The 13,170-nt window shown below is 50.4% G+C and overlaps 1 protein-coding gene across 1 annotated transcript; it reads left to right on the top strand.

Moving 5' to 3' along the window:
* Nucleotides 1-49: 49 nt before the first annotated feature.
* BMP4 (bone morphogenetic protein 4) lies at nt 50-6,046 on the top strand. Its single transcript, XM_083575188.1, has 3 exons — nt 50-369; nt 1,538-1,965; nt 4,701-6,046. Exons 2-3 carry the CDS (start codon nt 1,545-1,547, stop codon nt 5,573-5,575), a joined length of 1,296 nt encoding a protein of 431 aa, XP_083431314.1. The 5' UTR covers nt 50-369; nt 1,538-1,544; the 3' UTR covers nt 5,576-6,046.
* Nucleotides 6,047-13,170: the final 7,124 nt, after the last annotated feature.

The following is a 13,170-nucleotide window of genomic DNA, read 5'->3' as shown; positions in this document are numbered from 1 at the left end:
GAAGGCGGAGTTTGCGGCCCGCTGATTGACAGGCTGGCTCCTCGGACCCACGTGACCCTCTCCGGGGCTGGAAGAAAAGCAGAAGGCAGCCTGCTCGGGAGTTTCATTATATTCAAATATATTCGTTTTCCAGGAGTCGCTCTGGAGCAGCAAGCCGTGGCGCGCGATTGCTCCTGCCCGCAGCCCGGAGAAGAAGACGAAGAGGAAGAAGGCGAAGCAGCAGCAGCAGCAGCGAGCGATAGATTGACTCTCCCCGGCTCCGCAAAGCGGCTTGACTCCGGATTCCCCGCGTGAGCTTTCCCACGAGTCCTGCTCCACGCTTGGCTGTCAAGAACCATGGACTGTTTCTATATGCCTTGCTTTCTGTCAGTGAGTAGCGCTTTCTCATTCCTTGTGTGAGTTCTGGTTTAAAAGAGGGGGAGGATGAAAAAGAACCAAGAAAAAGAGAGGGAGGGAGAGAGAGAGAGACGGAGCTTGTTGTGTGTGAGAGTGAGCGAGCGAGTGAGCGAGCGCCGGGCTCTCAAACTTCCGAGTCCTTTTATTCGCTCCTTTTAAAAACAAATGGTTCATTTCGAAACAGTTCTTTGGTTTGTTTGTTTTCAGGGGAGAGCATTTTCTGTGCAATCTCTCCGTGCCCTTACTTGAGAGTAAGCCCTACTGGGGGCTTACTTCCAAGTAAACGCCCATCGGCTCGGACTGTAGTGTGTGTTTTTTTCCTTTTTAAAAATGAAGATCTAGTTTTTTACCCCACGGGGATATTTGTCAAATGCGAAGTAAATAAGAACGACTGGAGACCCTGGAGAAGGCGCGTCCTTTCCCCTCCGCGTTTATCCCCCCACCCTTCCCCTCGCGATCCACGAGGCCCTTACGCCGGAGAGGGGCTGCAGATCTCCCCGTCCCCTCCCCGCAAACCCCCACGGACGGGGCTACCCCGCGGGCACCTAGTGGCTAGCGGCCGGCAGCCGGGAAGGCTCCAACAGACACTTGCTATGGAGAGCGCTTTCCAAGGAGACCTCCTGGAAGCTTGCTCAACAATGAACCGGGACCTCCGACTCCCAGCCTCTCCCAGTGCATTTTAAATAAATATTACTTCCATTAACAACAAGTGCAAAACCCTGTTTTGATGGGCGAAAAGCAGAGATGGGTTTTCGGAACTTTGTTCGCGCGTATTAACAGCTGGTGTCGTGACCCCATTTTTACGCAGATCGTTGCTCAGATAAAACAGAGGAGAATTTTTTTTGGGGGGGGTGTTGATAATTGCGGGGGGGCCCCGTAAAGTCCCAAGTCTTAATTGGCTGGGCGTAAAGTCCCAATAAGGTTCTGCACTGCATTTTCGAGGGAGGGGGAGTCTGGTTTGTGTTTTGCTTTGTGTTTTGAGCTTGGGATGTGCGTTTCTTTAATTTTTTTCTAAAGTGTGTCATTTTTTACGGACCTTGTTTGTTTGCTCCTTTTTCTCCCTCCTTCTCCCCCTCTTCCCTCCCCTCCTTCTGCTCTCTGCCCCCCCAACCCAACTACACCCTTCCCTCCCCCCCAACAGAGACACCATGACGCCTGGTAACCGACTCCTGATGGTCATTTTATTGTGCCGAGTGCTGCTTGGAGGTACTAACCGTGCCAGCTTGATACCTGCCGAGACTGGGAAGAAGAAAGTTGTCGGGGACCATCTCCAGCAGCAGCAGCAGCAGCGAGCCGGGGAGGCCGGAGACGGAGAAGGCGCCTCGGGGACTTCGCGCCGCCCGTTCCCGAGCCATGAACTCTTGCGCGGGTTCGAGGCTACCCTACTCCAGATGTTCGGGCTCCGGCGGCGGCCGCAGCCCAGCAAGGCGGCGCTCGTCCCTTCATACATGCTGGATCTCTATCGCCTCCAGTCCGGGGAAGAGGAGGAAAAGCTGCAGGATCTCAGCCTCCAGTACCCGGAAAAGTCCACCAGCCGCGCCAACACCGTGAGGAGCTTCCACCACGAAGGTATGCAAACTGGAGAGGGGCGCACGGAGCGCTTCTGAGTAGATCTCCGACTATTATGATGGTGATTGGTGGTGGTGGGATTTCAGAATTTGATTTTTTTGCGGGGAGGTGGGGAGGAACGAAATCTGATGCACCCCTCCTAGTGTCCGGTTGGGGCTTTCTTGCGAGTAAATGCTCCTGAAAGGATCAGGCGGCCCGAGGCCGGACCCGGGCTAAAAGCACCGCTTGCAAGATTCCAAGGTTGGACTGGGTGGGTTAGGTGTCCCCTGGTTTTTTTGGGGGGGGTGGAAGGGGTAGTTCGTTTTCTCCTCCTCCTTCACCCCTGCTCCGCATTGGGCTGTGGATGCGATGGATTTGGATTGAAACCGGTTCCGAGTGTGATACTCCGGCGTGACTCTGGCTCGCCCTCTATGGAGAGGCGCGGGTGCCGTCCTTCTCCTCCCTTGCCCAGGAAGCAGCTAAGGAGGACGGACAGCGGGGGGTTTGCGTGGGCATTTCTGCGCTCACACACGGAAACCGGGATCTGGAGAAACGTTTATGCGAGAAAGACGATCTCATTATGTTTTAGGGGAAGGGTTTGACTTCTCGAGAAGTGGGCTCGCTTGGTTTAAGAGCAGGATACAGTACGTCGCTTGGGAGGAGAGAAGTCTGCAGACTACTTTTGCACGATTGAGACCGCTATTGCCAACTAAAATTATCTGATATTATTAAATCACCTTTCTCCGGTTGAACGTCGGCCTGCGTGCGCACGGACTGAAAGGCGTTCTCTCTCTGAATCGCCCATCAGCAGCTGCTCCAGATTTCACTCCGGTTCTGTTACTCCCACCCCCATCTCGCTCCTCCTCTCTTCCCGGACCAAACTTAGAAGTTTATGGAGAAATATCAAAGCGCTCGTCCCCGCCTTTAAACAAAAAAACCAACCCAAAAACTCCCGCTTGTTCCTTTTGGGAAACGGAGGGAGGGAAGAGAGGGAGATGGCTTTTTTTTAATGACCAACGTAAAACTGCGTCTGTTTGGGGGGGGGAGAGTGTGTGTGTGTGTGAGAGAGAGAGAGAGAGAGAGAGAGAGAGAGAGAGGGAGGGATGCAACTGCAAGTGGATCCAAATGTTTCCTAGCCAGTTTGCTTCTTTCTACTGGAGCCGGGAGTCTGTACTGGTTGCAACCCCTGTTATTAGAAAGGAGGGGGGGTTTTTGGGGGGAGGGCTTCGCGCACCAAGAGAGCATCTCCTTTTCCCCTAACAATAAATTTAAAGAGGAAACGTAGCTTTAAAACACTTCTGCCCACTTTTTCCTCTGCAATATTAGTAAGAACTATTATTATTATTAAATTACAACTCGCAAGCCGTATTTGGTAAATGGGCATCTATTGCAAGGCACAACCTGTTTCCTCAAGAGTAGCTCCTTTTGGATCAAAGTCGTCTGCTGACGATAGAGCTGGAGAAGAAGTGTGCTCTGGGCGTGCGTGGGCGTGAAGAATGGATCACACGAGCACGTGCAAGAACTTATAGGGGAAGGACAGGCCACAATGCACTCTGCTTATGTGCAGAGGTGACGGAGGGGGGGGGATGTGGAAATAACAGAACAACGACTTGATTCGAATTTGGCGGATAGCGCAAGAAGCCACCCGACCCCGCAATACACGGACTAGTGGGAATTCAGCGAGGCTGAATTTCACAGTTACTAAATCTACACTTAAATGGAGAGCGTCCGATGTATTTTTTAAAAGAGAGGCGGGGGGGGGAGAGGGAGAGGCGCATGGGTTTAACTCTTCCTGGGACAATGGGAAGGCCTGTTCTTGAATCCTAAAGGCGTGCTTGCATCCTCCTCGCGGGCAGGGTCCTTTGTGCTGTTGGCTCGATGGCCAGCGCCGTGCACATGTAAGGTGGGGCAAAAAATTTTAAAAAGTAACAACGATAGGGCGTGCTCGGAGGGCTGGGACGCACAAATGGTGCCTGAGCAAACAGCTCACTAGGCTTCTACAATGGGGCAGAGAACAGAGTGGGGAGAGGGCGCCAGAGTGTGTGGGGCGGAGGATCGAACCTCTACCAGCAAGATGATCTGAGTTCAAAGCAAAGACTCTCCTAAACTGAGAGCAGTTACCTACGCCCTTTCTTATGCAGGATGATGGCTGTATTGTACTATGAAGGGAATCCTAAGGATTTAAGCTGGGCGGGGGGAATGTTGCACCCTCATAAGTGGGCCAGGAACCGCAGCCTTGCAGCCCGATCACCCGCTGGCCTGGCTTCATTTCTTAGCAAAGCGCGTTTAGGATCGCAGCAATGCTATCCCCAAGTATGCCTTGTTGCCCGCAGCGCAACTTTTGCGCAAGGCGTCCAAGGATGGTGCTCCTCCTCTAGTCCTCGCGCGCTTCTATTAGGCAGCAGACGCCTCCTGGCAATCGAAAGAGCCTTTCCCCCCGAGTAAACTGGGCCGGCGATAACCCGAAAGGCAGGTGAAATGGACAAAAGTGGGGGGTGGTGAGGTTTTACTTTTGGAGGAGATGGATAGGGGTATTATTCCTCTCCAGCCCGGTGCTTTAGCAGGTGGATCGCGCCCTTCCCGTGAGGCTGACCCAGCCAGCCACCCAACCCACGGCCATCGCGCGCTCGGTTTTGTCCGGGCTTGCCCAAACCGCGCCGTCTGTTCTGCGCGTCTGTTGCTGTCTCTCCTTCCTCCTGCCGCCACCAACCGTCCTGTCTCTTGCTTTCTCCTCCCGGTCCCTTTCCCCTCTCCAGAGCACCTCGAGCAAGTCCCGGGGCCCGCCAACCAGCCGGCCCGCCTGCGCTATTTCTTCAACCTGAGCAGCGTGCCGTCGGGCGAGGCCATCTCCTCGGCGGAGCTGCGGCTCTTCCGACAGCAGATCGTCGGCGAGGACGGGGCGTCCTCCTGGGAGAGGGGCTTCCACCGGATCAACATTTACGAGGTGATGAAGCCCCTCCGTCGAGGGGAGGACCTGGCCACCCGCCTGTTGGACACCCGCCTGGTGCACCACAACGTGAGCCGCTGGGAGAGCTTCGACGTGAGCCCCGCTGTTATCCGATGGACCGCAGGCGGCCAGCCCAACCACGGGCTGGCCGTGGAGGTTTTGCCCCTCCACCCCGCGCTACAGACTCACCAGGGCAGCCATGTCCGGATTAGCCGCTCTTTACCTCAAGGGGGCCGCCTGGGGGCCGGAGACTGGGCCCGCCTCCGGCCCCTGCTGGTCACTTTCAGCCACGACGGCCGGGGCCAGTCGCTGCTGACGCGCCGGGCCAAGCGCAGCCCCAAGCACGCGCACCAGCGCGCGCGCAAGAACAAGAAGAACTGCCGCCGCCACGCTCTCTATGTGGATTTCAGCGACGTGGGCTGGAACGACTGGATCGTGGCCCCGCCGGGCTACCAGGCTTTCTACTGCCACGGGGACTGCCCTTTCCCTTTGGCTGACCACCTCAACTCTACCAACCACGCCATCGTGCAGACGCTGGTCAACTCGGTCAACGGCAGCATCCCCAAAGCCTGCTGCGTCCCCACCGAGCTCAGCGCCATCTCTATGCTCTACCTGGACGAGTACGACAAGGTGGTCCTCAAGAATTACCAGGAGATGGTGGTCGAAGGGTGTGGGTGTCGTTAAACGCGAGAAACAGAGAGAGAGAGAGAATTTTTTTTCTTTAAAAAAAAAGTGATAAATCAATTTCTTCCCTGTCCGGTTCTCTCCCTCCGGTCCCTTGTCCTCACCATCCAGCCCGCCCCCCCCCCCCGTCCAAAATTCCCCAGGGATGGAAGTGGCGGGGAACAGGGGCTGCTTCTCATTGTTCTCCTCCCAGGTTCAAGAATGGGCTGGCCTTCTGTGCTTTTTTTTTTTCGATAAAAGAAAAGGAACATCAAGTTATGCCATAAATTCTCTTTCTCACCTATGCCGCTCACCCAGCGGCGCGTGCGCGCCAGCAAAAAAAAAAAAAAAAAAAAAAAAAAAGGAAAAAAAATCCCTTAATCCGTTCACCTTGACCTTATTTATGACTTTACGTGCAAATGTTTTGACAATAATGATCATATATTTTGACAAAATATATTTATAACGACATATTAAAAGATAAAAAATAAAGCGAGTCATTATTTTAAAGGTAAACGCAATATCTTTTATAGTTTTAATTTATTTATTTATTTATTTAAAATATATCATTTATTTCTGTTGGGGGGGTGGGGTATTTTCTTTCCTCTCTTTCTCCCTCCCCAGCCCGAAAGGTTTTCCCCGCCGCGCTCTCGTTTTCTTTTTGCATTGTCTTAATTGCTAACTCGCTTGCCTGGCTGCAATTTCGGGGGGCAAGACTAAGATTAGATTTCATATCTTTCCCCACCCACACCCACCTCCTTATAAATAGGACCTCCGCACCTCTTTGGCATGTCTTAGCATCATTTTGGCACGGTCTTAATGATTGCTGTGCAAGCTAGGTCTCTGCGTAAGATCCAGTCTTGGGCGCGGGTGGTGGGCTATGCTCTGATTGGGGTTTGCCTTATCTCCCCCACCCCGCCTGCCCATTGCGCCTGCGCGCGCTTGTGACACACCTCGAAGTGTTATTGTGGGTTCAAACCGCCTGACAAACTTCCCACCCGCTCCTGTCCAAAGACCCCTCTCCCACCAAAGGGCTAAAACGTAATAGAAGTGACTCCCCCCCCCACCTAACGATGCTCAAGATCCGAGAGCGCATAGTGTGAGAGCCCTCAGAGTAGACCCTAGGCAGACGCTTGTGTCTACCCCGCGTGTCTGTTCCGAAGCGAGACCCATTCATCTCAATGGAGCAGCCATCCCATTGATGCGGCTTAAGGGGTCACAGCCTTCCCTTGCTCCATAGCCAGATCCGCAAAACCATTAATCCTTTAAATTAGGGGGCCCCTTTGGCTCCCCAATAAAATATTTGAGGGGGCCACCCCGCCCCCAAGTTGATGGACATCGCCATTCAAATGGTGTGTGCGCGCTCGATTATGCGGAATGGGGTTTACCTGCCCTCAATATTTTATTTAAGTTGGCACCCCTGGAACGTAACAACCAATTTATTGACCGCACATGGTCGGCCCAGGCTGCCTTAAGCTAGCCAACGGCGCTGGCATAACTCTCACCCCTCTGCGTAAATTATTGGGCCAGGAGTAGCTTTGATTTGAGCCACTCCTAGTCCCCTAGCAGGGGGGCAGGTGGGTCACCTGAGTACACGCAGAGTGTGTTTCCGTCCCCTCTGGGTCCCTTTCTGACCTCCCCTCCTCCCCGCCGCTGGGATTGGAGAGCCCAGGTTCACACCCCTGGCTACCTTTCATAGAATCGTAGAGTTGCAAGGGAACCCCAGGGGTCATCCAGACCAACCCGCTGCAATGCAGGAATCTCAGCTAAAGCATCCAGGACGGATGGCTGCCCAACCTCGGCTTCATTCCCTCCCTCTTGAAGCCAGTTACCCCTCGGTCTTCGAGGGATGGCAGCAGTGGCGTAGCGTGGGTTGTCAGCACCCGGGGCAAGGTAAGTAATTTGCGCCCCCTAACCCGTGGATTTGCGCCCCCTAACCCGTGGATTTGCGCCCCCTAACCCTAACCCCCAGATGTTGCGCCCAGTGCGGCCGGCCCCCCCTGCACCCCCCACGCTACGCCACTGGATGGCAGATTGCGTCTCCCCGGGCGCAAATCCAAGGCTATCCTTTTTTTTATCTTGTTGCGGGTGGCCTGTCTTTCCTGTTTACATCCTGTGTGTCTCCAACTTTTGCGTCTGGATGGGGGCTTATTTTGTGCTGGCTTTGCCTAGCACACTTGTTTGTCTTTTTTTTTAGAATGCTCCTTTTAGCCCCCTCCTGTTGGCGATTTTGCAAAAGGTTCCTGTCTCTCTCTCTCTCTACACAGAGATCTCGTGGCATCCTGTTCACCCTTTGCTGTTTTATTACAAGCGCAATTTCCAGCAGCTGCGTTTCCTCGCCTGGCTCTTTCAAAATGCCCCTCAGTTGTGTAACCAGGCTGTGATTAGTTAGCAGGAGGGGGAAAAAACCTCTGCACATGTTCAGGAGAGCTTACAGGGGTCATACAAACTGTACAGCCGATTAGTTTCCAAGTCCAGTCAACGAGTTTATTGTTCCAGCAGAAGGCCATGGACTGTGATTGATTAGTAAAGAGGTGCAGGAAATACTCTGCATATGCTCAGGAGAGTATTTCCGCATTCCTCAAAACTGTGTAGCCAGGCTGTGATTAGTTAGCAAAAGAGGAGGTTGATATTATACATAGGAGCAGAGGAAACTGCCTTATAGTGAGTCATTTGGCCCATCTAGATCATAGAATCACAGAACTGTAGAGTTGGAAGGGACCCTGACCAATATAGCTCAATAGTGCCGACACTGACTGGCAGCAGCTCTTGGGGGGGGGTTTAAGTGAGGATCTATCAGTGGCAGAGGATCTGCTTTGCACCTAGAAGGTCCCAGTTTCGGTCCCCAGTGACATCTCTAGGTAGGTTCTGGAATCGTCCCCTGCCTGAACCCCTGGAGTGCTGCTGCCAGCCAGTGTCGGCACTATTGAGCTATATTGGTCAGTATAAGACAGCTTCCTATGTACCTGGAGATGTTGGGGATTGTGCATGCTGGGCAGATGCTGTTCCGCTGAGCTTCTCCCCTTCCCAACCTGCTCAGGTGAGTCTTCGGGTGTCATCAAAAAAAGGCCTTGAAGTTTTGCAAGGGTGCTCAGCCCTGTGAAAAAGGAGGTTTGGCTTTTGGGGATCTGCCTGTTCCTTTGCCCCAAGCAACAGAAGCAACAAAACAGGCTGGCTAGCCACACCAAATTTGCCCCCAAATCTGCGCGCGGGGGGGGGGGGCAGGAAAACACCTGACTTGCTTACTGTGGAACAGAGGAAGACGCACAGAGAGAGAGATGCATTTGAAAGAGGCTCTGGGTTTACCTGGGGGAGGTGAATGCTCATCCCTGGAGGGTTTTTCAAATTTATTTATATATATTTTTACCTTTCCTTTCTGCCTTAACCCTCTCTTGCCTCGGGCTCCCCCAGGTTCAAAGCTATTAACATTTTGCATCAGGAGGAGAGGGATGAATGAGGAAAGCCACATCACCTCACATCAAAGCTTCCCCAAAGCCTTTGAAGATCATATCTGGCAATTATGATGCTCAAAGAAGTGAGGTGGGGAAAGAAAGGGAGAGATTTGAGAAGAGTTAAATATGGATTGGGAGCTAAATGGCTATTTAGGGGTCTGTTCTGTGTTTTTTCTCTTGCAAAACAGATTGTCCAGGTAAATGAGGCAGAGGGAGGGGGCACTTCAAGTGGAAATGTGGGAACATCTTGACCTTTGTTTTGCTCAGTGCTGTGGACACGATTCACGCACTGCACCACTGAAATGAATGGGGACCATAAGAGCAGCAGCAGCAATGACAATAATATGTTTCTGAGCACAATTCAAAGTGCTGGTGCTGAGCTTTAAAGCCCTAAGCGGCCTCGGCCCAGTAGACCTGAAGGAGTGTCTCCACCGCCGGCGTTCTACACGGACGCTGAGGTCCAACGCTGAGGGTCTTCTGCTGGTTCCTTCATTGCAAGAAGCAAAGTTACAGGGAACCAGGCAGAGGGCCTTCTCGGTGGTGGCGCCCTCCCTGTGGAACGCCCTCCCATCAGGTGTCAAGGAGAAAAGTAACTACAGTGGTACCTCGGGTTACATACGCTTCAGGTTACATACGCTTCAGGTTACAGACTCCACTAACCCAGAAATAGTGCTTCAGGTTAAGAACTTTGCTTCAGGATGAGAACAGAAATCGTGCTCCGGCGGTGCAGCGGCAGCAGGAGGCCCCATTAGCTAAAGTGGTGCTTCACGTTAAGAACAGTTTCTGGTTAAGTACGGACCTCTGGAACGAATTAAGTACTTAACCCGAGGTACCACTGTATACAGTCATACCTCATGTTACGGACACATCAGGTTACGCGTTTTCGGGTTGCGGACCGCGGGAAACCCGGAAGTACCAGAACGGGTTACTTCCGGGTTTCGCCGCTCGCGCATGCGCAGAAGCGCCAAATCACACCAGCGCCTGCTCAGACGTGGCGCTTCAGGATGCGAACGCTGCGGGTTGTGGACGTGCCTCCGTCATGGATTACGTCCGCAACCCGAGATTCCACTGTATAACCTTTAAAAGACATCTGAAGGCAGCCCTGTATAGGGAAGTTTTTAATGTTTTATTGTGTTTTCCATATTCTCTTGGGAGCCGCCCACAGTGGCTGGGGCAACCCAGTCAGATGGGTGCAAGGTGCAAATAATAAAATTATTATCACTAGTAGTAGCAGTCGTGATTTTATTATTTATATCCCGCCCGTCTGTCAGGGTTGGCCCAGCCGTTGAAAGGCTCAAGGCTGAGAAGCCATGCCTCTGAGTTGCTCGGGGGATTGTGAAGCAGGTAATGTTGCTGAACATAAGAAGTGCTTTGCTGGATCCGGCCAATGGCCCATCCAGTCCAGCATCCCCTTCACACAACCAGATGCCTGTGAGGAAACCCATGATCAGGATTCGAACACAGGGCCCCCTCCTGTGTTTTCAGCAACTGGTATTCAGACGCATCTTCTCCTCCATGAATTTGCCCAATCTTCTAAAGCCATCCAATTTGGTGACTATCGCTACCTTGTAGGGGAGTGAAACTTAAGAGTTTCCATATTTCAAAAGGGGAAAATCCAGAGACAAAAATTGTTGGCCAAAGTTGCTGACCCTTTCCCCCCCCCAATAATAATTTTATTAATTTTCAATTACAATGCAATAATAGCTTCGTTATAACAATACCAATTTATAATACAGTTACTAATACCAATCATTCAATTTATTTATATATAATTATATAATTTAGGTGCCCCCCCACATGCTAGAATTGATGGTTTGATGGTTTTCTTTATTTCTGCGTTCCAAAATTTTATTAATTACAATTCCATTCCTCTCATCATCATAATCCCTCATACAACAACTGCAATATTAATAACATCTATTTGTGTTGACACATTAACGTGTCAAAGTTGTTGGATTTTTTTGCCCAAATTAACAAATTTCTTCTTCTTCTTCTTCTTCTTCTTCTTCTTCTTCTTCTTCTTCTTCTTCTTCTTCTTCTTCTTCTTTGCAAAACCTCACCAAAAAAAGGAAGTTTTTGAGTTAGTTGTAAGGAAATCCGCCAAGTTATACACTACCAACATGGGGTTGCCATATGTCTGGATTTTCCTGGACATTTCAGCAATTTCTGCCCGGACACAGCTTCCGATCCCGGCTATGTCCAGGAAATTCCAGATGTATGGAAACCCTAGTTTTACGATGCCAGTGTCTCGGACCTGAGAGACCAGGGCCCAAATCCCCTCTTGGTTGTGAAGATCATTTGGTGATTGTAGGGTAATCGCTGCCTCTCAGCCTAACCTACCTCAAGAGAGTTGTTCTGGGAATTAAATGAGGGGCAGGAGAGCCATGTGTGATCACCTGAGCTCCTTGGAGAAAAAGATGGGCTAGAAATGAACAGATAATAATAATAATTTTTTTAGATACAGATAGGTAGCCGTGTTGGTCTCCCATAGTCAAAACACAAAAACATTTTTTCCTTCCAGTAGCACCTTAAAGACCAACTAAGTTAGTTCTTGGTATGAGCTTTCGTGTGCATGCACACTTCTTCAGATACACTGAAACAGAAGTTGCCAGATCCTTCTATATAGTGAGAAGGTGGGGAGGGGTATTACTCAGAAGGGTGGTGGGAATGGGTGGTTGGCAGATAGCTGTGATGAGCCTGTTGACGACTCCCCACCTTCTCACTATATAGAAGGATCTGGCAACTTCTGTTTCAGTGTATCTGAAGAAGTGTGCATGCACACGAAAGCTCATACCAAGAACTAACTTAGTTGGTCTTTAAGGTGCTACTGGAAGGAAAAAAATTTTTTAGAGTGAAGAATGGCTTTCTGTGGTGCTCAAAAGCCTGTTCATGGGCTTCCCAGAAGGCGCATCTGGTGGGCTGCTGTGAGAGCAGGGTTCTGATCCGGTTGCAGGAGATCTTCTGATATCCCTAACCTCTTTTTGATAAGCGATAGGGCCCTCATTCACTGCAGCAGTCATGGGTTTCTTTGGAGGCTTTCTTTTGCAGGAGTTCATAGAATCGTAGAGTTTGAAGGTACCCCAGGGGTCATCTAGTCCAACCCCCTGCCACACAGGAATCTCAGCTAAAGCATCCATGGCAGATGGCCATCCAGCCTCTGCTTAAAAACCTCCAAGGAAGGAACGTCTACTACCTCCTGAGGGAGACCGTTCCACTGTCAAACAGCTCTTCCTGTCAGAAAGTTCTACCTGGTGTTGAGTCGGAATCTCCTTTCCTGCAACTTGAAGCCATGGGTTTGAGTCTTACACTCTCCAAAGCAGGAGAAAAGAAGCATGTTCCCTCTTCCATGTGACAGCCCTTGAGATAGCTGAAGATGTCTGTCTCCTCAGTCTGCTCTTCTCCAGGCTAAACATACCCAACTCCTTCAACCGTTCCTCATAAGGCTTGGCTTCTAGACCCTTGATCATCCAAGTTGCCTTCTTCTGCACATGTTCCAGCTTGCCATCCTCCTTCTTGAATTGTGGCACCCAGAACTGGACACAGTATTCCAAGTGTGGTCTGTTCAAGACAGAATATTTTTTTATATATATATAAATTTTTTATTGATTTTCCAACACATATTAAAAAAAACAATACAAGACAATACATAAACAAACAAACATATAAACACGTATAATTTCTTAACCTCTTTTTATTAAACCTTGTTTCAACGACTTCCCCATACCTCCCTTTTCTGCATCCCTGTTTTAAATTTTCCAGCAACCCCTAATTTCAATACTTATAATACAATTTCTAATCTTTTCCCTCTTATCCAATTACTTATCACTTTACTTACTTATAATTCACTTTCTTTAATCCTTTTTCTCTTACCCAATTATTTAATCCTTTTTCTCTTACCCAATTATTTGTCACTGCAATTCTGTTTTACCTTACCCATGACATTTTAGCACTCATTAATTTTACAACAGTTCTTAAGATACACTTTAAATTTCTTCCAATCTTCTTCCACCGTCTCTTTCCCTTGGTCACGGATTCTGCCAGTCATCTCAGCCAGTCCCATATAGTCAATCACCTTTGTCTGCCATTCTTCCAGCGTGGGTAGCTCTTGTGTCTTCCAATACTTTGCTAAAAGAACTCTTGCTGCTGTTGTCGCATACATAAAAA

This window comes from Podarcis filfolensis, assembly GCF_964270895.1.
Source record: "Podarcis filfolensis genome assembly, chromosome: 1".
NCBI classification, from domain to species: Eukaryota; Metazoa; Chordata; class Lepidosauria; order Squamata; family Lacertidae; genus Podarcis; species Podarcis filfolensis.
This window is presented reverse-complemented; position numbering and strand designations above follow the sequence as displayed.

Coding starts and splice junctions, on each gene's coding strand:
- BMP4 (XM_083575188.1), top strand. CDS start 1,545: ATGACGCCTGGTAACCGACTCCTGATGGTCATTTTATTGTGCCGAGTG. Junction 1,966..4,700: donor GAGGAGCTTCCACCACGAAG/GTATGCAAACTG, acceptor TCCCCTCTCCAG/AGCACCTCGAGCAAGTCCCG.